Source organism: Electrona antarctica, assembly GCF_951216825.1.
Source record: "Electrona antarctica genome assembly, chromosome: 8".
Taxonomy (NCBI): domain Eukaryota; kingdom Metazoa; phylum Chordata; class Actinopteri; order Myctophiformes; family Myctophidae; genus Electrona; species Electrona antarctica.
The window spans coordinates 10,927,839-10,951,086 of record NC_136789.1 but is presented as its reverse complement, the minus strand read 5'-3'; the positions used below and the strand labels follow the sequence as shown (position 1 = coordinate 10,951,086).

Sequence of the window (23,248 nt, the reverse complement as noted above, 5' to 3'; positions counted from 1 at the left end):
AAGACATATGTGTGCGGCTGGACTTACAATGTGTATGATCAGAGTAAGCAGCATGAAATTATGAAACGCAAAAAGCTAAAATAGGTTTGGTCTCGACAGCAACGATAAGGTATATAGTACTATATACACTATCTTATAGTACGTATGAGGACACATGTGAAGGCTAGGTGGGTGCATGGATGGTGCGGGTGCATGGTGGAACACTATGAAGGTGGCTAGGTCTTCTGAACGTTGTCCTTCTAGCCCCCTAGTGTGGCAGAATATATTTGCTGACACCTCTCTTTTGCAGGCTGTTCGAGACCTTCCTTGTGAACTGTGGCCTGTACATGTACATATGTACGAGCTGCTTTAGGAGACGTAAGCCTGACATTCTATCTACATGGGTGGTCCACCTGGGAGGTCCAAACATCCGCATGCTATAGAGGACAGTCAGGACACATCAAGCACGCTCTGTCAAGCACCGCCAGGCTGGTGGTGCTTGATGCGTCCTCTAGCACCGCCAGGCTGGTGGTGCTTGATGCGTCCTCTAGCACCGCCAGGCTGGTGGTGCTTGATGCGTCCTCTAGCACAGTGTGGTTCCCAAATGTTTCAGGTCCAGACCCAAAAGAAATATAAGACGTTTGCCCGGAACGCAAAATAGTGAAAATAGCAGATCTACAGTGCATGTTGATTTCGTCGACTAAAACGAACTACCTTTTTTCACTGATGAAAACTAAAGATATGTCAAAGATATATGACAACTAAAACTATAACTAAATATATTGATCATTTCATCAACAAATGAAAACTAGACTAAAATGTCAAGGTGGGACTATAGTGGATAAGAGATCCAGTAGAACTAAACACATGTCATATGCGTGCTGAAAATAGTCGATCTACAATCACAACGCATCACAGTGCTACGCGTTGGGAGCTTGTACAATTGTACATCTGCTATTTTCAGCATGCAACCAAGTGTAAAATCAGCGGATTATGACGCTTTCAAGGCCCACCAAAATACATTTTAGTCACACACACACACACACACACACACACACACACACACACACACACACACACACACACACACACACACACACACACACACACACACACACACACACACACACACACACACACACACACAATTGACTTGGATATTTATCGGACACTCTTTATCCAGGGTCTCGTAAAAGAAACATCAATAGTAAGAGATTCAATTAGCGTGTTAATGGTGTGAAATGCAATCAGTGTGGCATACACAAGCTGCACACACAGTCACACACACACACACGCACATTATGTGTTATGGAGCTATAATACTGGATCAATATTGTACCCAGTGCTGGTATAAGAGCCCCAGCTGGAACGCCCGGAAAACAAACAAACACGCTTATTTATTCTGCCTGCAACACAAATTAGTTAAGATATTACAATACGGCACTGCGGATTTACAGTTCTACAGTATATGAATTGATGCTCCTGAGACTGTTATATCTGTATGTATTTGAAGTTGTCATTCCACCATTTGCAGATTTTGCATGTTAAGGCTGGAGAAAGAGAAATGTGAGTTAGTAAAAGGCACAGAGAATGGGTGGATACTGGATAAGTGGAGGAGTAGGAGGAGGAGGAGGAGAGGACAGAAGTGGAGAGGTGGATGATAATGCACTGTAGATCCAAGCAGAGAACTGTGGATGGATCCTTGGAGACTGAAATTATTTTCAAATTATTTTCCTGTCTGGGGAGAACTTAAGCAGAACGAGACCTTCACCTCTAAAACATTTGGGATGCATCCAGCCATCCTTTTGGTTTGGGGTCAGCAGGGTTGTCTGCTTGTTAAAGGCACTATGGAAAGAGACTTGGAGATTATAAAACGTCTCATTTCTGTTATTCAAATGAATGCTCAACCTTGCTAGCTGGCTTCCCTGTAATGTGTCTGTTCGGTTATTTGGCGATGTTGTGCCGAGGCTCCGACCAGCCCTTGCACTAGGCAGAGTTAAAGTGACTAACACGCACAGTACATGCACAGTGAACTAAATGCTCCAATGATAGCTTGTATTTGATGAACTCAAACGTGCATTTTATAGGGTTTTTATTAATTCATATTAATTAAACACTTACAATCATACATTCACACGTTCTGTTCACACTTCCCCTAACTTCCCCCAACACAAGATGACAGTATCCCGGATTCTGGATTACAGTCCTATTGGTACAGTTCTATCTGCTCTGTTGGTAGGAATTCTAGCTATCATTTGAACACTCTAAGACTGTCCCAGATCATGGTACGCTTAGCTTGTCATTGTTGACTCTCAGACTTAGTCCAGTATCATGTGGCACATTAAGTGGCACATTGATTAAGTGATTAAGTGTAATTATGTGGTTTTAAATCTACCTTATCATTAATTAAATGGTAATTAAACAATGACCGGGAGACAAGAACACAGAGAGAACACTTGGTTACAATCTAACATCATATTACATCGATTATGAATAATGCACAATTATCTTTTTATAGCATATAATATATAGCAAATACATTACCGCTGGTCTCTGCCTAGACATGTTCACGTTCGATGGTATTGGTGAATCTAAATTACACTTACACTTTGTGCTCCACAGCATATAGTCACAGTGGGCCCTGACTGAAGTCCCACCTTCATGCTACACTTTCAGCCAATCATATGCCACTGACCCATGCATCCCTTCTGCCCTCTCTGTGAGAGGACAGTGTGGAGATCTGACTTTAGGTTAGATTAAACTGTCAGACTATTACAGGTATTTATCATTTAGGCTTTTTACCAACCCAATATATAATAGGTTATTTAGAACACATTTAAACAATTGAAGAGGAATTCAAGATTGGTTACTTCATTATTGTATGTTCTAAATGAGTTGACTCTGCCCTGTGAAAGGAGTCAATAATGGCCTGTCTTCCAACAGGAGAGGGCCGTAAAACCCCCGATGTTTGTAGAATGGAATGTGGGGACCTGAGCTCTCCCACTCTAAAGGAGCTGCTTATATCTCCACTCAATCTGACCCAATATATAATTTCTCATTATGAGTACAAATCTCGCACACCCATAATTAACCAAACACCCCTCACGTCAGTTATGAAAATTGATCTGGATATTCATTTTTCATAAACTGAAAGATTATTTTTGATATTAATTTTTTTCGGTAATATTATTTTTTGATATTTGGGCGCATGCCATTTTTAGTACTTTCGGAACCTGTTAAATAATACTGGATCCACATACTGAAGTTATAACATTATACAACTTTGAAAAACACATTAAAATAAAACACAACCCATTAACTGCATAAATCAATAAAACAATGAAAATAATAAAAGGTTTACATGCGTCGATATCGTGGACATTTTTTGTAATTATCCCAACCCTTAAGTATTAAATTCAGTTACAGCTAATCAAACTTATGTAATACTTGTAGTAATAATGTGATACAGTGCATCTCCACTTTGTAGGAGAGATGCTGTTTCATGTCAGTTAGGGGTCACCTAACTGACATGAACTTTTGGTCACCTCTGTCCGTTTAATTTTTATGGCTGTTTGCCCGGACAAAGCTTCGGACTTATCTAAACAACCCCCTTGTTTAAGAAGACAGTTTATTTCCACACAAGACTGGTTCCTTATCTTAAGAAAACATGACCTCCTGTGCTCCCCCCCTGAAACGACTCTTTTGGTTGCAGAATGGGGCCCAGTTGGTAAACACATGTTTAAACAATGCAGTTTATTACCCCTGGTTGTTTCCTAACCAATCATGATCACAAACCTGTCTTAGTATTTTGTCACCGTACTAGGAACAAATTGTGATTTTAACAAAATAACCGATTTTGCATCTCAACAACTTGGTGTCATTTGACTTTTTGGATTTTTTACTTTGACTTTACCTACCAAAAGCAACCCAATTGAAAATTGCAAATCCTTGCAACATCTTAACCACATTATGTGTCTTTCACACATGCAGTCTTTGTGCTTGTGTGTGTGTTTGTGCGTGCGCGCACACGCGCTCACGCACAAAACCCACTTGCACTTTGAGAGACAGTGTTCCCCCCTCCCAATCGAAGGAAACTTAATCATTTTACCAGCATTCTTTCACATTTGTCCATTGTCCATAAGGACTTAATTGGCACAAATTAAATCCACTTATCTGCTACTCGTTGTCTAGTACAGATATAATGAACCCACATACATCATCACATTTAATATGCACAGATCAGACACACATCTCGTGTGTGAGTGTGTGTGTGCGTGCGCGTGCGTGTGTGTGTGTGTGTGTGTGCTGTTTGTGACATCTTGTTGTCACTGACCCCAATTGTTCCCTGCTGTAGGAACAAAATGGGTAGAGAAGCATTTCACATGCTACTCTTCTGTCCCAGTTCTGATCTCGCTGGCATGAAAGCGTTCTTCCATGGTCTCGTTCCTTTTTCAGGATCAATCAGAAAAGGCGTTATTGTGGCCTTGTTCTTATCAAAGCCATTTCTGCCCAACAGATGCGTCGGCAGATGTGTCGTTTCATAACCACACCCAAACTTCAAGACCGGACCGGTCTCTGGCTCGCCTGGACCCCTCACGGGACCCCTCACGAAAGTCACCCCAGGGTGCTTCTCTGGCTCGCCTGGACCCCTCACGGGACCCCTCACGAAAGTCACCCCAGGGTGCTTCTCTGGCTCGCCTGGACCCCTCACGGGACCCCTCACGAAAGTCACCCCAGGTTTCCTGGTGTGTGCGTCATGCTCCTCCGCCCGTTGATCGCGTAGACTGGCACCAGTAATGCCACAAATCACGCTCGGCGTTTCTGTGGTGAGAAGGATCGACGACCCGTCGGCCTTGCCCACAACGTTTGCGGGCATGGCTCTGATGATGAACGGTGAGGCGTAGGCAGCCTCCAGCTCCTCCGGAAGGCCGCTCACCTGTTCCGCTCCCGTTGACAGCTCTGCCTCTGCTGTCGGTTCTGCTTGTCCAACGTCGATGTTCGGCGATTCCTCCTCTGTCGAAGGCTGCGGAACGTCGGTTCCCTCAGCTCTGCCCGTAGCCGCTCTTGGCCTGCTAGGACTCTGACTGAGGGTTGGTGTAGAGGGCCCTGGGCCCCCTGCATGGTTACTGCAGGAAGCACCAGGCTGTGCCTCCGTTGTGACAGGCTCGGTTCCCTCAGCTCTGCCCGTAGCCGCTCTTGGCCTGCTACGGTACTGACTGAGGGCTTGTCCTGTCGTGGGTTCGTTGCCCATGGTAGAGGGCTCTGGCTTCCCTGCATGGATACTGCAGGCACCAGGCTCCTCCGTTGTGACAGGCTCCATCTGCTCCCAGTCTGGATGGCTGGTAGCCCTGTCTCTTCGCCCCTCAGGGGCCGTGTCCGCTGGCACCGTGTCCGCTCCGCCCGTCTCTGCGCTGGCGAGGGGGTCCGTGATGTCACATCTCGTGACGCCTGGTGCTGCTTCTGCGGGCTGGAGTATGCCCCCCTCCTCTGGGTCTTCTTTGTTCCTGCTTTCTGCAGGAAACTCACAGAGGCCTATCTGGTGGCACCCTGTGGTGTCTATACCTCTGGCTACCCTGCCTTTCATCTGACGGATAGCCTGCATGATTGCTTCGAAACTAAACTGGGAGTATTTCTCCACACAAGTTCCTAACTCATGTCTCTCATTGTCAGCAAGCACTAACCAGCCCATTTTTCCCAAAGCTCTGCTATAACATGTGGACATGTCCACCACATCTCTCATAGCAAATTTCAGCTTAATAAGCTCTTCAGGTATGTCGCAGACTGCGCCCACTTCAATTGACAATTCCAAACTAAATGCTAGATTATAGAAAATAGCTTTGGTTACAGAGCTGCCATCCTGCAGCTCCTTCAAGGAAGCCATTTTCCACCCCCTCTGTCCCTCCCCTTAACAAACAGTACAGGAACTAATTGGACTGGGTTAGTGGTTTAGTCGACTTCACAAATCATTCATTCACTCAAGTAAATGGTTAGTTTTTTGCCCAGCTTTCATTAGCGGACTCTGACATTATTTGTACTCAGAGAAGCCCATACTTCCTTGTTACTACCTTCACCAAATAAACCTTTTTATACTATAACCTTTTTATATTATATAGATTATATATAATATAAGTATATAGATTTATATTGGCCGTGGGCGGTCAAACTCTATAGCCTTCCGTAAACCTGGATTACAGGTTTTGCTAGATGCGTTACGCAACAGTTATTATAGACACGCCCTTCCTTTATGCGCACTTCAAAGCACGCTTTCAGCGTTAAACATTATTGACTGGTAAGATTATTACATCGCCTTTAATGCTGAGTTTAAAACCCTATTTTGTTCTAAACATTTATCACCGCTATTAATTACTACTTTGGTAGATTATACCGCCGCAGTAATTACCAGTCCCCCTGTCACTCCAGTGACACATTGGGACATTTGCATGACGGAAAGAGGAATTTCCCCCCCCCTCACATGCACTAAACTGCTGTTCTTGTCAGCACCCAGCAGGAAAACACTTTTATTGTGGTTACTATAAAAAGCACCTCTCTTGGTTTAAACGACCGGTGTCTTATCCGGTCTCAATTAAACTTTATGTTTGGTTACAAATAGTCTTTAATAATCAGTTTCCTAAACTGACCGTCGATTAGAACTCTGCCTTATCGAACAATGACTGCCAAACCATTAGTTAAACCCGCAGTCACTTTTGTGGCTCACGGTTTTAACTGTCCGTTTCAGATGGCCCCATAACCACACAAAACGGTTTAACGGTGTCGCATTTATTAGTAGCACAAATCAAACGGCATGCCGTCACGGCAGCATTTATAGTTTGATTTAATCCTGTGGATACTAACGCTGCGGCATCGCATTCACATCAACGTGCGCTGCCATCAACGCACGGCTTAAATTTCAGTTAAATAACGTCACACCAGACAACCACAATCAAACGGGGTGCCGTCTTTCGGCCCCAATTCTGTCTGATTTAATCTTGTGGTTATTAGTGTGGCACGATTCAACTCTGTGTGCTGGTCCCAACACAAACCGTCTCAGTTGAACTATATTCTGAATTAAACAACTTTAAATTGCAGATCCCTTTAGTGACTGCTATTTAAAGCCCTTTACAACGCGGTAGCAATTTAAACTGTAATATGTCAAACGGTTTCGGTTCAGACTATATTATATCTTAAATATGCCCGGGCGCGTGTTGCTGCTGCACGCTGATCCCAGCGTACGGCTCTTTCTTTCTGTTCAACTAGGCACTTTAGTGGCTCTATGGTTTTAACAGTTCGCTCGGCGGCGAATTAACTTTCGCTCGGCGGCGAATTACTGTGCACTGATCCCAATGCACAGCACAACTGCCTTTAAATTGTGGTCACTTTAGTGACCACTAATTTAAAGTTCTTTAAACGCGGTAGCGATTGAAACCATAATATGTCCAAACGGTCTCAGTTTAGGCTATATTATGCTTCCAACCGCCCGGCCGTGATCTAAGCTGTGCGCTGAGCGCACGGTACAGATCTTGTTTCAAGTCAAGTCACGTCAGTGACACGCTATGAATTAAACTGTGCGCACGGCTACGCAACGAATTAAACTATTCGCTCCGCGATTTAAACTCCGTACATTAGGCCCTTTAGTGGCCGTACGGTTTCAAACTGTGCACTCTAGTAGCACAGCGCTTTAAACTGGTATATGGTGAACTGTTTAAAGCTAGTCGCTGCACGCAGCGATTTGAAACTAGTAATATGTCTAGATTATAGGCTATATTACGCTTCAAACCCCCAGCAACGATTTAAAACTGTAATATGCCTAGATTATAGGCTATATTACGCTTTAAACCCCCCCGCAACGATTTAAAACTGTGCGCTGATCCCAGCGCACGGTACAAAACTCTTATTAAACCTGTGCACTTTAGTGCACAACGATTTAAAACTGTTCGGTTATTTGGCGATGTTGTGCCGAGGCTCCGACCAGCCCTTGCACTAGGCAGAGTTAAAGTGACTAACACGCACAGTACACGCACAGTGAACTAAATGCTCCAATGATAGCTTGTATTTGATGAACTCAAACGTGCATTTTATAGGGTTTTTATTAATTCATATTAATTAAACACTTACAATCATACATTCACACGTTCTGTTCACACTTCCCCTAACTTCCCCCAACACAAGATGACAGTATCCCGGATTCTGGATTACAGTCCTATTGGTACAGTTCTATCTGCTCTGTTGGTAGGAATTCTAGCTATCATTTGAACACTCTAAGACTGTCCCAGATCATGGTACGCTTAGCTTGTCATTGTTGACTCTCAGACTTAGTCCAGTATCATGTGGCACATTAAGTGGCACATTGATTAAGTGATTAAGTGTAATTATGTGGTTTTAAATCTACCTTATCATTAATTAAATGGTAATTAAACAATGACCGGGAGACAAGAACACAGAGAGAACACTTGGTTACAATCTAACATCATATTACATCGATTATGAATAATGCACAATTATCTTTTTATAGCATATAATATATAGCAAATACATTACCGCTGGTCTCTGCCTAGACATGTTCACGTTCGATGGTATTGGTGAATCTAAATTACACTTTGTGCTCCACAGCATATAGTCACAGTGGGCCCTGACTGAAGTCCCACCTTCATGCTACACTTTCAGCCAATCATATGCCACTGACCCATGCATCCCTTCTGCCCTCTCTGTGAGAGGACAGTGTGGAGATCTGACTTTAGGTTAGATTAAACTGTCAGACTATTACAGGTATTTATCATTTAGGCTTTTTACCAACCCAATATATAATAGGTTATTTAGAACACATTTAAACAATTGAAGAGGAATTCAAGATTGGTTACTTCATTATTGTATGTTCTAAATGAGTTGACTCTGCCCTGTGAAAGGAGTCAATAATGGCCTGTCTTCCAACAGGAGAGGGCCGTAAAACCCCCGATGTTTGTAGAATGGAATGTGGGGACCTGAGCTCTCCCACTCTAAAGGAGCTGCTTATATCTCCACTCAATCTGACCCAATATATAATTTCTCATTATGAGTACAAATCTCGCACACCCATAATTAACCAAACAGTGTCTAAGCCTGGAAGCATGTCAGTTGATTGCCTACAACGTGATTGAACATGTGGTCGATGTCCCTGTTACTGGTCCTACTGTAGTCTCAGGTGCATTTTTGTGTGTTACAGTAAAAAGTGTACAAATGTACCCTTTTACACTTTAAGTATAAAGTGCACTGCAGCAAATACTCCAAACAAAGCAACCGGTTGGTTCCCAATGGGAACTGGTTCAGTTCTTTTTGGTTCTTAGTCCATAGCTCCAAAATTGGTGGGAAAAACTAAACCTATATAAAAATAATTATAGGATCAAATCAATACAAGTAAATGAATACATGATAACCCTTCCACAGTAGTAACTTTTTCATATTTTCGATTATTTTGCATATTTTCCTACATAATAAATTTGCAGATTTAAAAATATAAAATTTGTAATACAATAAATCATTGTCTTCGTGTAAGTACTCAATTGGGGAAGTTTCATGGTGATAACAATCTAATATAGGTATGGTTTTGCATTCATAATTAACATTCCAATTTTGGAGCTCTGGCTCATGGACTAAGAACCAAAAAGAACTGAACCGGTTCCCATTGGGAACCAACCGGTGGAAAAGGGATCTTGGCTGTTTGTTTATACCCGTCTGTCTGCGTCCCTTTTGTGCCCATTATATGGAAATCTCTCAAGCTAGACGTCTGGTCGACCTGTGTCGCCAGTTTATGCCTACTTATTTGTATGCCCATATATGGTCATACCCTTATGGATCCGTCGCCTGATGCCATGACGACCACCCTGGGCAAGACCTACACTGAAAAGACTATCAGCGGAAGTTGCGGGATTTTAGCGGAAGTATCGCCCAAGGAAATGACATTGATGCTTTACAAATCAGTTTACATTCTCCGCGAATGAAACAAGTGTTGTGATTGGTCGGGAAAATATCGTATCCGGGGGAAATACATCTGACGGATGTTCCGGAGGATACGTCCGCCGATAGCTTCTCTGCCTTACGTTGTGACCAGGCTTTTCTTTTCGCAGATAAGGAAGCCTGGGACCGAGGCTACATGACGACACATTGAGGTTAGGCAACACACTCCATATTCGGGTGTAGCTTCATTTGGAACAATTTATATGGTTTTGGCTGAGTCATAGTGACATGAGCGTGATGACGTGATCCGCCCAGTGGCCGCCCCGCACTCCCATTAGCCAATTTTAATATAGGAGATATTTCTGCATTTCTGGCAAAAGACACATTGCATATAGTGTGTGCTACCTCTCTGCATGTTGTGTTTACTAGCTCAGAGAGGGCGGTTTTTATTGTATATCCAACCTTTCTTCAAAACTGTGCACGCTACGTTGCTGACACACAGAAGAAACAAAACAATTACTGATTGTGCTGACCACTGTGACCAGTGACACACGATGTTCTGCTAGGTAAGGTGTTTGCCTAGTTAGAAAGTCGTTGCATGTGCAAGAACTGCCCAACTGAACTTCGGCAACGCATGGCATACGTTCTTATGTTGTTATTGAGCTAGTACAAAGTTTGTGTTCGGTTGGAGCCTTGAGTAAACCCTCTGGCTTTTAACTTTGCAATACTCTAAACACCACTATTATCTCGTCTCTAAGGCCTTTGAAGTTCAGAGGGCGAACAGAGCAGCTCAGCCGGCAGTGATATGGGATTTTAAATGTTAGTGCCACCGTGAATGACAACCCTATAAATCTCATTCCACTGCCATGTTGACTCACTCATGCCACCTGCTCCATTTAGCCGACAGGAAACGGAGCCCACGTGGGTGTGATTGACAAGGCGAGGCGACACCCTCTCCCCGAGAGATGCCCTTATTAGCGTGAACAGTGGGCCGCAGGTAATGTTTAATGGGGAGCGGTACATTCTAAGGTTGTCCCGTTCTCCGCGGGTTCCGCAACACCCATATAAATCAAATGAAGTGCCATGTGCCTATCATTGGGAACAATTTGGTCAAACTCAAACATTATGAATCACAGTATTGTGACTCATATGAATATCATATCATATCAATATGAATATGTATAGCAGCAGAGATGTGGCAGGAAACACGCTCATGTTTTAGCGAGGGGTAAAACTGAGATTTTGGTCAAAGTCGAGGGCAATGTGCCTTCATAGAGTGAGTCCCACATGTTGCTACTGAACAACATGGATATCCATCATGTGGCCTATAACTGGGTCAAGGTTGCAGCCTGGGTGGCCCTGCTGTCCCAGCCAATCCTTCCAGCTGTTGCTGGGTGCGAGCGATCCCATGCAGGGCACAGTCAGGCCATTTGGAAAATGTACACCTCAAGGGTCCCCAAACCTTTCCATGCCAAAGCCCCCCTTATTTGGATTGTCATACCTATTCTGGGCTTTTCATATATAGGTGGCACACATTTTGGCACACATTTTGGTGAAAATAGCCAATCTGCAACAACGTGTTGCAATGTGACACAACTGTGAGATGTAGCTCCGTAATTTTGGCTATTTGATGTACGTACTTACTATGTATTTAGGGATTTTGAATTTGTGTGTGACGCTGCATGATCTCGTCGGCCCTCGTAGGGCGTTACTTTACAAAAAACACAAAAAACCCACAAAAAGTTCAAACATGGAGATAAGAGGTTTCTCCATGCGTACGTAAATTATAGCAGCTCCTCCTACAGTTACCTGTCAGGGCACGTAAAGAGCCACAGGGAGGTGGACAGAATTACTAGACACAGGAGGCTGATGCATCATGGGAGCACACAGCACACTTGTCAGCGTGTCTTTGTGTTGTCCTCACCATGTTAATTGTATTGGGATGGGCTGATTGGCTCCCGGCGCGTTTCCCTGCACGCAGTCTGGGGCCATTTTTCACTCTACCAATTATGAGTGTGCAGTTTGTGCACCTCATGGATCTCAGGCAGCGCCACCATTCCACTGCATGGGACAGACACTAATTCACTCCGGGAGAACCTCCCGAAACACAAGGCAGCGAAACCACACCGTGGACCAATGGCGGCCACGGGGGTACTGCAAGGAGGGCCCCAAATAATTGGCAAAACACATGATTTTAATATGAAAAAGTGTTACTAATAATTGAGAACATAAAGTAGCATATACCATCATTAGTATAGGCCTACTTCCATTGATCCAAGGTGGAAGATTGATTGATCATTAAAAAAACATGTTCTGAAAATTATACCGTAGGTAATAATATACCATACTGTGTGTGTGTGTGTGTGTGTGTGTGTGTGTGTGTGTGTGTGTGTGTGTGTGTGTGTGTGTGTGTGCGACCGTGCGTGTGTATGTCGTATATGCACAGATGCTCACAATAGCTATTACCAACTTCATTCTCATCCTTGTCTGAGGCTTGGCATGCATCTGTGCAGTGTAGACATGTGAGTGTGTGTGGCGTGCGTGCGTGTGTGCGTGCGTGCGTGTGTGCATACGTGCATGCGTGAGCGAGCACACTTGATTTAAGTGTTCAATCAGCAGTAATCAAAGCGATCCTGAGTGGGTGTGCCATGCTCCATTTCTGTCACCGCTGTTTGATGACTGACATTAATTTCTCATAGGTGTGGGTGTGTGTATGTGTGCCTGCATGCGTGGCAGCATATACTGTACTCCACACATTCTGCAGTGCGTATGCAGATATGAAGCCTGATTAATAGTTTATCGTATACGTAAGTGTCGCACCTGAGCCCTCACGAGTCACGACACAAGCAGTAGTCAAATGTTTTACTTATAAGTAAAAGTAACAATACCGTAATATAGGAATACTCTGTTACCAGTAAAAGTCCAGAATTCTAAATGTACTAAAGCATTGGCATCAAAATGTACTTAAAGTCCCAAAAGTAAAAGGACTCATTATGCAAAATGTTTCATTTCAAGTTTTAAAATGTCTAAACATCTTTTGAAAATAGCTGATACAAGCTCACAATGCGTCACTACTCAATGTGAGCTTGTAGATTGGCTATTTTAAAATGGTCGAAACATATATGTAGTGGAGTAAAAGTACAATAAGTAAAGTCAAAATACCTCAACATTGTACTTAAGTACAGTACTTAAGCAAATGTGCTTAAGCAAAAGTAGTTATACTTGTCCACCACTGCACACAACAGAGCATAACATGGACTCTGAGGAAATGTCAACATTGTGTGTGAAATGTCTCTGTGGTGTTCACTCCCACCCTATGCTGTGGCACGTATGTGCAAAGCCTGGGGCCTTTGAGGAACAAATATATCGCAATACATTTGTTGCTTTTTGCGTAAACAAACTAAATGCCCTTTCAGGATTAAGCTGAATTACAGGCAGTATTTATTTGGTTTCTTCAACGCTACATTATTTATAGCATCTAATTATCTTTTTCTCTCTTTTTTGTGCCCTTTCTCTTTTTTTTGTGAAGAGCAACGCTTGGCTACACATAAAAATGCAGCGGCACTGTTGGATATGATGAATAGCAAATCCAGAAAATGCTCCAGCTACTGTGTGTGCGTGTGCACATGCGTGTGTAGTTTGTGCGTGTGTGCGTGTGTGCGCGCACGTGTGTGTGTGTGTGTGTGTGTGTGTGTGTGTGTGTGTGTGTGTGTGTGTGTGTACGTTTGCATTTTCCTGTTTTATATTGTTAGGGACCAAACATCCATTCCAAGGGGCAATGTTAGAGTTGGGGTTCACAATTCATTCCTTATACGCACCGATCATTGAAAGGTGTTTGAAACGATGCAACGATAACCAAACTACAATTTGCATCTAGAAGTATCCAATCCGGTTCAAATAACTTTATTGACATTGTCAAACAACAGTCGTCCTATACCTGACACTTGGGTTTAAATTTCTCAATGAAAAAGTATAGGGAGACCACCTCCAACAACGACGTGCTAGCTATAGTCCATTGTATTAAGCAGAGAGACCTTTGTTAATCCCATGGGGGAAATTCAGTTTGAGCTTCACCAAGACGATGGCTATCATGAGCACTCAGGGGGGGGGAGGGGGGGGGGGGGTCAAGCGTCTTGCTCAGGGACACTTCAACACTTCAACAGTAAGCTATATACGGACACCCGTCAACAGCAACATACAAATTGGTGAAAATAACATTTTACTCATTTAAACAAGTCCAGGATTGTAGTTTAAATGTTAAGGTTACTGTATGGATTTAAAAAAGCGTAAAATCACGTTGGAGTGTCCCCAACACGTGTATTGATAGACGTGAGAGTGTGTGTGTGTGTGTGTGTGTGTGTGTGTGTGTGTGTGTGTGTGTGTGTGTGTGTGTGTGTGTGTGTGTGTGTGTGTGTGTGTGTGTGTGTGTGTGTGTGTGTGTGTGTGTGCGTGCGTGCGTGCGTGCGTGCGTGCGTGCGTGCGTGCGTGCGTGCGTGCGTGCGTGCGTGCGGTGCGGTGCGTGTGCGTGTGTGTGTGTGTGTGTGTGCACGTGCATTTGCCCGTGCACTTCAGCTGCTCTGATCACCAAAGCGGAATCCATAAGCCAGGAACATCCTTTCAATTATGCAGGACGTTGGCATGAAAAATGGATGGCTGCTTCTTATGGAAGAGATGATGTCGCATGTCTGTGTGCACCGCTGTACCCGCAGTCTGTCTGTCTGTATGTCTGTCTGTCTGTCTGTCTGTCTGTCTGTCTGTCTCCTCTTGGATGAACTGCAGAGAACCAGTGCTGTAAAGTACATTTACTCAAGTACTGTACTTAACTTGTGCAATTGAGGTACTTTTTACTTTACTGGAGTATTTCCAATTTTCTGTACTTTTACTTCCAACGCACTACTGTACTTCTCAGAGGCAAATATAGTACATTCTGCATAATGAGTACTTTCTACATTTGATACTTTAAGTACATTTAGATACCAATACCTTTGTACTTTTAACGTTGAATTCCGGACTTTTACATTACATTGCAAAAGGCTATGACTAAAACGGCATAAAATAAAATAAAAATCAACACTGCATCATACACCGCATATTATTTTACAGTTGCATTCTGTAACCATGAACCCAGAAATGATGCCTGACGCGGTAAAATACTAATAATGTGTGTGCTGACTGAGTAAGATGGCCTGTCTCAGCAAAAATGTTTAACTTTTGTGTCTATGAAAAGTTTTATGTTATGTGGATGTGCTGACACTTGTGGTAGCATATATACAGTAGTATAGTATTTTCTTTTCTGGAGCCCTGTAAATTTGGTCCGTTTGGAGATATGAGAATAATACATTCAGGATAATCCATATTATTGTGTGCTACTAAATAATATTTGTCGGGCGTGCGCACGCACGCACGCACGCACGCACACACGCACGGGTCTTTTGTCCTATAGTCCATACTAGAGGACAGGTCAGAGTTCAGTTTCCACACCTACTTGGAAACCGCCAATCCGACTGATACGCTCACATGGAGATTTCTATGTTCAGTCCCTGTCCCCCTTATATCCAATTGGGAAGTAACCCTGGCAGCAATCCCCCCCCCCCCCCCCCCAACCCCACCGTAAGTGTGCCTTAGGCTGGCTTTGAGTCAGTTTCCCCAAACACAGCATCATCTCTGCTACTATTGCATGTGGTTTGCCTCATTAAGACGAGTCTTTGCAGTAATTCCAGGTTGACCTGAGCCTGATTAGGAGCATCCACTGTTCTGCTGGGACACAGCAGAGAACAGGGATTCCAGTCTGCACACAGCTTCCTTCAACATGACCTTTTGGGTTTATCTATTAATTGATTTAACCCACCGCACTTTTAATTAGCGTTCGCGGACAGCACAGCACCACCGTGTACCGGGCGGCAAACATTCTGCTAATTGCATTGTATAATTGCACCTCTGCAGAGTGAAAGCCTCCATTGAAACTACGACTGCGCTTGTTGTAAATTATAAGATCACCGAAAACACAAGTACACTTACTTACTGTACAGCAGGACTTTTCAGGACTTCCGCATTTATCAACCGTTTTCTTTTCTTTTTTTTACGCATCGTCGACTGAACTGGTGTTCCTAATTCAGTTGACGATGCGTAAAAATAAAACACGGGAGGCACTGCCAAGCGAGTTTAGGCGCGCAAGTCGCCGCACTGACGCTGTGAGGTCCGCTTTCAGCCGACTCAGCACCATCTGAGTGACGTACCGTTAGGCACAGAATCGTGAATCATATATTCACCCAAAAGTCAAATTATGCCTTTTTCTGTGTGACAGCGTTACAATATAGCCATTTAGGCATTTAGCGTTGAATCCAGTCTTACAGGTTTGTAACTCTGAGAAAGGACGTTTCCACTTGTCCTCTCTCAGAGTTAAATGAACACAGATTAATAAATGGTACCAAATGAGGCCCCACGGCCTAAACCCTGAGGTCCTTGGACAATTAAAAGGTTGAGAACCACTGGTCTAATGCAGTGGTTCCCAAACCTTTTCATGTCAAGGACCCCCAAATTGACACTTATCATGCCATTTGAAAAGACATGCCAGGGACCCCCATAAGAGAAGATTTGTAAGACTCTAGCAGTGATTCTCAACCAATTTAATTTCAAGGACCCTCAGTTTGATATGCAATAGGCTACGGACCCCCATTGAATGGCATTTCTATCTCTGGGATTTATATTGTAAAATCAATGTTAATTTTAACGGGTCCATTTGGTTCCATTTGTAGGGCCCAAAATTGGTTCCAACCTATCATTTAGCTGGGAACCCCCTGGAACTGCCTCAAGGATCCCTGGGGGTCCCCGTACCCCACTTTGAGAACCATTGGTCTAATGTTTCCTTCTCTCTCTGTGTCTCTCTCTGCTGTTCCTCTCCTATCTGTCCTCCATCCCAGGCGGGCCGTCGGCGCGCTGGTCCTCCCCGCCGTGTGACTGCTGCTGCAAGAACCACAAGGCGGACGGTGAGGGCGAGAGCGGCACCTCCTTCAACGACCTCTCCACCTCCAGCTCCGAGAGCCACTCGGAGGCCAGCTCCCCGCAGGGGACGGTCATCTGCGGCCCCGTCAGCCGGGCCCCAAGGTTAGAATAGTTTGGGATGTTTCATTATTATGGTTTAGGTTTAGTTAGTTTTGACTTTTGTGAGGGTCGATAGCCCCTCCTATGTCCAGCTTTTGGTGTATGTGCACAAACTTGTCACAACTTGACAAACTGTCCTAACACAAACATTAAATGCCATTGACAATGTATGGACAATTTTGCACAAACTTTGTCGAAACACAAACATTGAAGGTGAGGACGCAAATGCTGATTGAGATGATGTTTGATGATGTACGATGATGAGAGCGCCCCTCAATTCACGCAGGTGTGATTTTCTTTTTTCAAATTAGTTTTAATTCGTTCTTAGAGCGGGCTTGCTAGTTTTTATTTGATTTTATTTGTGTGATAACACTTAGTTTTAGTGTTGGCTTTTTCATATTTTGTCAGGTGCAGGATGCAAAAAGGTCAGAGTGACCTATTGTGTAATAGAAATCTCACCGTGTGAAGCAGGCGCGTCGACTCCGGGGGTGCTTGAGGGCTGAAGCACCCACTGACACAATAGTAACTCAAATAGCACTCAAATAGCACCCACTGACTGAAGGCTGAAGCTCCCCTCCCCCTGGTCATTTTGTCACGTAGGCACACAACTCTGCACCTTTACGGGGGGCTGCCTGTTCCCTGTTCACAGAACATGTATTCAAATGCTAATATGGTGGCCTTTGTTTCACTGCTGCCAGGTAGACTATAAACCTATTTGCGATCCACAATGGGGAAAGCGAGACTCACTCAGACACTCACCTTGCTCTGATAAACTGTCACAGGGTGTGTGTGTGTTGTCGCTGCCCCCTGGCAACCGACCTAATCAGCATATGATTGACTACTTGGTATGTCTGTAAACCTCTTCCAGTCGCTTTATAGCAAACGGTAGCGCACGTTGGTTTGTTTTGGAAAACAGAAAAAAGTCGACCCGTCTGTAAAGAGCTATGAGCCGTTATAAGAACTATTCTCGCCTGGTGTGAAGTGAGGGGCGCTCTTATCATCGTCCATCATCATGATGTAAAATATAGACAATAATTACACTACTGTATGTCTATTTGCTCAGACACTATGACGTACAGTAAAAGTCTCAATTCATTGTCAACATGGGAATGTAATGTTTGTGTAGGACAAAGTTTGTGCACACACCAAAAGCTGGATATAGGGCCATCAAAAACTCAACAAAAGATACCATTTAAAAATATATATATTTAGTTACTGTTGGTAGGGCATTTTGTCTATAATTTCAGTTTGTTTTAGTTTTCGTAAGTTTAGTAAACACAACGCAGTTTTAGTTAGTTCTTGTAAGATACGATTTTGTCATTTCATTAGTTTTTATTAACTCAAATAACCTTTGCAGCCGGCAGGTGGGCGGCCATGGCCACCACCACCACCCACAGACCCTGGACCGACCGCTCAAGAAGCAGCAGGGCTCCGCCACGCCCGGCAGCATGCAGCCGACGGCCGAGCACCGGCGGAAGAGCGACCTGCTGCGCACGCTGACCGCCAGCTCGCGGGACACCAGCACCTGCAAGAAGAGGCCTGCCAAGGAGAAGCTGACCACCGAGGAGGAGCTGGACAAGTGCATCCAGGACTTCCACAAGATCAAGATCCCTGAGCGCTTCCCCGAGAGGAAGTACATGTGGCAGGCCGACCTGCTCAGGAAGTACCGCCTCTGAGGAGGAGGGGTGGAGCACCAATTGCAAGGCGGGGTTGGGGGCGGGGTGGGGGGGACTGAAGGGTTCACCAAGGAGGCCAAGGATCTACGATCAGTTTACATGCTCTTCGAACCCTGACTTTTACAGCTAGAAGTTGCTGTGCGCTAGAAGAGAGAAGCAAAGTGGAAACTGAAAGCGGCGCAGAGTGGGAACATGCACCTATTGAGGCCCATAGGTTGACGGGGCCCTATAGTATGCTTTTCCTTATTATCTGTCAGATATGTACTGTATATGTTACAATGTCAGATGTTCATATTAATTGTGGCCAAAGTTTCAAATAATGAGGTACATGAATGACAACTTATTCCCGGTGTGCAAAAAGCAACACAAAAAAAAACGGGCCCTGAATGCTAGAACAAACATGACGTCAACTTGTGACAAATTTCTTTATGGTCATCTGCTCCGCCCACAGTGCCCCAACATCCAACAAGGAATTGTGGAAGTCTGAAGAGCATGGCTATTTATGGAGGTGGGACATACAGAGACAGGAGCCAAAATGGTTCATTCCAGCCTTGTTCAGACAGGCTTGGAATGAAGGGACAAGCCCCGGCAAATGCCCATAATATAGGCCTCCTTTAAAGACTGTACAGCCAGCGAGGAGACCGTTCTCTACCGTGGATGTTTATATGTGTGTATGCAGCCTACAGTATGTAGTACGTGTGTGCTGTCGTTTGCTGAATGCTTTAAAGAAGAATTCACCCGTGAGGACCAATGAAAGAGGCAGAAAGACACCCACTTGTACGTGTCAATCAATCAGCCGAATGCTATCAGCGGGTATAGCTAACTCTTAGTGGATTGCACACTGTGTCTTTTGCCATCATTTAAAAAAACAAAAAAACAAGACAACCACAAATTAATATATCCCATTTAGTACATGTGTGTGTGTGTGTGTGTGTGTGTGTGTGTGTGTGTGTGTGTGTGTGTGTGTGTGTGTGTCTGCATACGTGCGTGTGTGTGTGTGCGTACGCCGTACGTACGTGTGTGTGTTCTTGTCCATGCAGACAGGTGCCCCAAGGGTCACTGATAAATCGGCTTCGGGACCTATTAATTATTCATGCCATTCATGCCATCTCTCTCTCTCTCTCTCTCTCTCTCTCTCTCTCTCTCTCTCTCTCTCTAAATATACTGAGAGCTTTCAGCTGAGTCAATTCCAAAAAACAAAGAAAAAAAAAAACAGTGCCCAGAACGCCCCGGGGACTTCAGAGGAAAGAGGAGACATACATTCCTCATCGCCGACGCAATCCATTTAACATCATCTCATATTACTGTTAACGGCACAAAGCCTGCGTGCATTAAAACGGCGTGCTAAATTGAAAACAGTTGACAGTGACAGTTGAAATATCTGTTGTAGTTTCTTTCTCTCTGAGACTAGATTATAGTGTACAAAGGATCATCGATGAGTTTAATGTAATAAATGTGCACTTTATTGTAAAAAACAAAAAGAAGCTCACATGCGCATCGCCATGTACATTTAAGTTGCACGTGAGAGAAAACTATGTATAAGAGTATGTGAATGACACTGAGACTTAGTTGACGTCCCACCGATGGTCGAAATATGTGGAATGCACTCACTTGCAACAATTTAGTGCCACCCCCCCCCCCCCCCCCTCCCAACACACACACACACACACACACACACACACACACACACACACACACACACACACACACACACACACACACACACACACACACACACACACACACACACACACACACACACACACACACACACACACAGCCCCAAGCACACTGCACGACATGTACGTGCATGGTGATCAATGATGAGGTCACGTTAAGCACCCTCGGTATGATGCATTCAATAAACACAGACAGGACATCTTGGCTCGCCTCTGGTTACGGACCAACGATCTCTGTCCTTCCATTATGCCAATCGATTGTAATTGATGATCGGGCTCCGATGATAGAGCCAACACACGTCATGTCCAGTGTTGGCCGACACTCTCCCGATTATTGTTTAAGACGGGGTGTTTTTCTCCCACCTTATTTTATAAAGTGTCATTTTTTTTATCTGCGTATTCCCAACACAGGCCACACCTCATGTCTGTGGGACGCGTTTTCTAGGTGACACGTCTAAGAGAGATAGTGGGTGCCTGTGTTGAGGTCAAGACAAGTGAACACGCTGTCACATACCATATTAAGAAGCATTGTCTCAATAGAATTTCAGTAAATTTCAGGTGAAGAAACGAGTGCAAGCAGGTTGGAATGGGTGGAGAAAAGTGTCAGGTGTGATGTGTGATAGGAAAGTATATCAGCGAGAATGAAGGGGAATGTGTACAAGATGGTGGGTGAGATGTATGGTTTAGAGACACTGGACGCACTGAGGAAAAGAAAGGAAGCCGAACTGGAGGTAGCAGAGACTAAAATGTCCAGGTTCTCTCTGGGAGTAACAAATATGGATAGGATCAGGAATGAGTAAATCCGAGGGACAGCGCATGCTAGATGTTTTGGAGACACAGCCAGAGAGGCCAGACTGAGATGGTTTGGACATGTACAGAGAAGAGATAGTGAGTATATTGGAAGGATGCTGAGGTTGGAACTGCTAGGCAGAAGATGTAAGGATGCAGTGAACGAGTACATGAAGTTAGTTGGTGTGAGAGAAGAGGAGAGGACAGGGTGAGATGGACGCAGATGATTCGCTGTGGCGACTCCTGAAGAGAACAGCCAAAACGAAAATAAGTTCACAGAAAGTACTACTAATTTTTTCCCCTTTAGACCAAATCCTTTTCAACAAAAGATCTACAAGCTTACACTGCATTGGGTTTCGATGTGCTGTGACGCGTCAAGGCAACTCTTTTCAGGTACACATACTGTATGCATGGTAGACTTGGGTGAAGATAGATGAGATCTATAATACTTGCAAAGTACAGGGCATCCATCAGCAAACGCAGAGGACACTCTCTTATGTTCAGTGTAGATAGGCTTGATTGCTGGTCAAGTATATATATACAGTATATATATATATATTTTGTTTGTATGTGCAGTTCTGTTCTGGCTGAAGTAGATGCCAGAATAGTACATGGATGATCTGTTTTTCATTTGCTTTGGGAATAGGTGTACGCTAGTTATAAATATTGATAATCTGTGTGATGAAGCAAAACAAATCTGAACAACCTCTAGTAGTCTAAAGTGATGCTTGCTAGAAGAACACCAAGGTGGAGAACAAAGAGATATAACGGTTGATACTTTGATTTTGTTTTAAGCTTACTGTCGCTTTAACAAATGTGACAGTGAGCAGGAATGGCCCCCTGGACAAACAATCATGTGATGTTTACAAAGCACAAGTCACACAGTCGGCTGAAAAGCACATGGAATATGCATATAAATTAATAATGAATATGCATTATAAGAACATGTTTCATTCAACATATTCCTCACGTGCATATGCATACTAGATCAAGCCAGAAAGATGTGGTCGATTGAGAAAAAAAAGTTTTATTTTTCTAACTTCTAAATACTAAGAATAACCTGATAACACTATGCTCCTATGAAAAAATGTATTCCCCTCTCCCGTTATAGATGATGCAAATCCAACTGTCGATAATATCAAGCACAAATAATGTATTATTCAACATGCTTAATGGTGCAACCTATGGTTTATTATAGAGTAGTACAAATGGTGCTACAGTAGACACTATAGACAGAACCATTCTCTTTCAGTCAGAAGCATTTATTTATTTAATTAATTTGTTTGCTTGTTTGTTTATTCATGTATTTATTTATTTATTTATTTATTTGAAATGCTTATTCAATTCTCATTTTAAAGTCCATTTCACCAGTCATAGTGTCTTGGGCATCATTACACATTGTAAATAAATAAACACAGACAAATGTTATTATTAACCCACATAATATATTATCTATTTATATAACACAATGCACAACTTATGGAGGCATGTTGGTGCTTCGCGGCAGACCGATGGCAATACAACTAGCTAAAATAATGATAATTATTAAACGTAATTATATATATATATATATATATATATATATATATATATATATATATATATATATATACACACATATAAAAGATATATGGCATGTTAATAACACCATAGAACCACCACATTAGGAATGTTATAGCAGGTCAATTGCCATTATGCTGCTCTGCCTAATATCTGAGGAGCTTCGGTTTTAATGAATCGTTACGGTCCAGTAATGCACATTGTGACTTCTTAAGTCGTCTATACTGTTAAAACAGACAACGTTGATGCATGGCTCCTTCTTCATAGTCCACTTGCCAGAATGTGAACGCCGGAATTTTGAGTACCCTAACGTTTTATAATGTTGAGTATGGGTCCCCAGCATTTAGAAACTGCTGGATGCTGACTTGCATATAATGTCGAGCAATTTTCATAATTGGCATAAGTGACCATACCATTAACAACCTATATACAGCAAAAAAAAATCTAAATTTCTCTATCATGTATCATGTGCCGTGTCAAACTATGGGTTTTCTATGATTCTGAATCCATTCCAGGCATTAGTTTTGCACAAAAAAC

General features: G+C 43.4%; 1 protein-coding gene across 4 annotated transcripts in view; it reads left to right on the top strand.

Moving 5' to 3' along the window:
- Positions 1-18,683, top strand: part of kctd16b (potassium channel tetramerization domain containing 16b) — a gene marked incomplete at both ends in the record, with an annotated part of 164,806 nt that extends 146,123 nt beyond the window's left edge. Inside the window, 2 exons of one of the 4 annotated variants that reach the window (XM_079508677.1) lie at positions 16,827-16,993; positions 18,372-18,683. In XM_079508677.1, coding sequence (XP_079364803.1) covers positions 16,827-16,993; positions 18,372-18,683 — 479 coding nt within the window. Of the gene's footprint in view, positions 1-16,826; positions 17,018-18,364 lie in introns of all 4 variants that reach the window. The other 3 variants (XM_079508676.1, XM_079508675.1, XM_079508678.1) reach the window with 3 other exon arrangements.
- Positions 18,684-23,248: the final 4,565 nt, after the last annotated feature.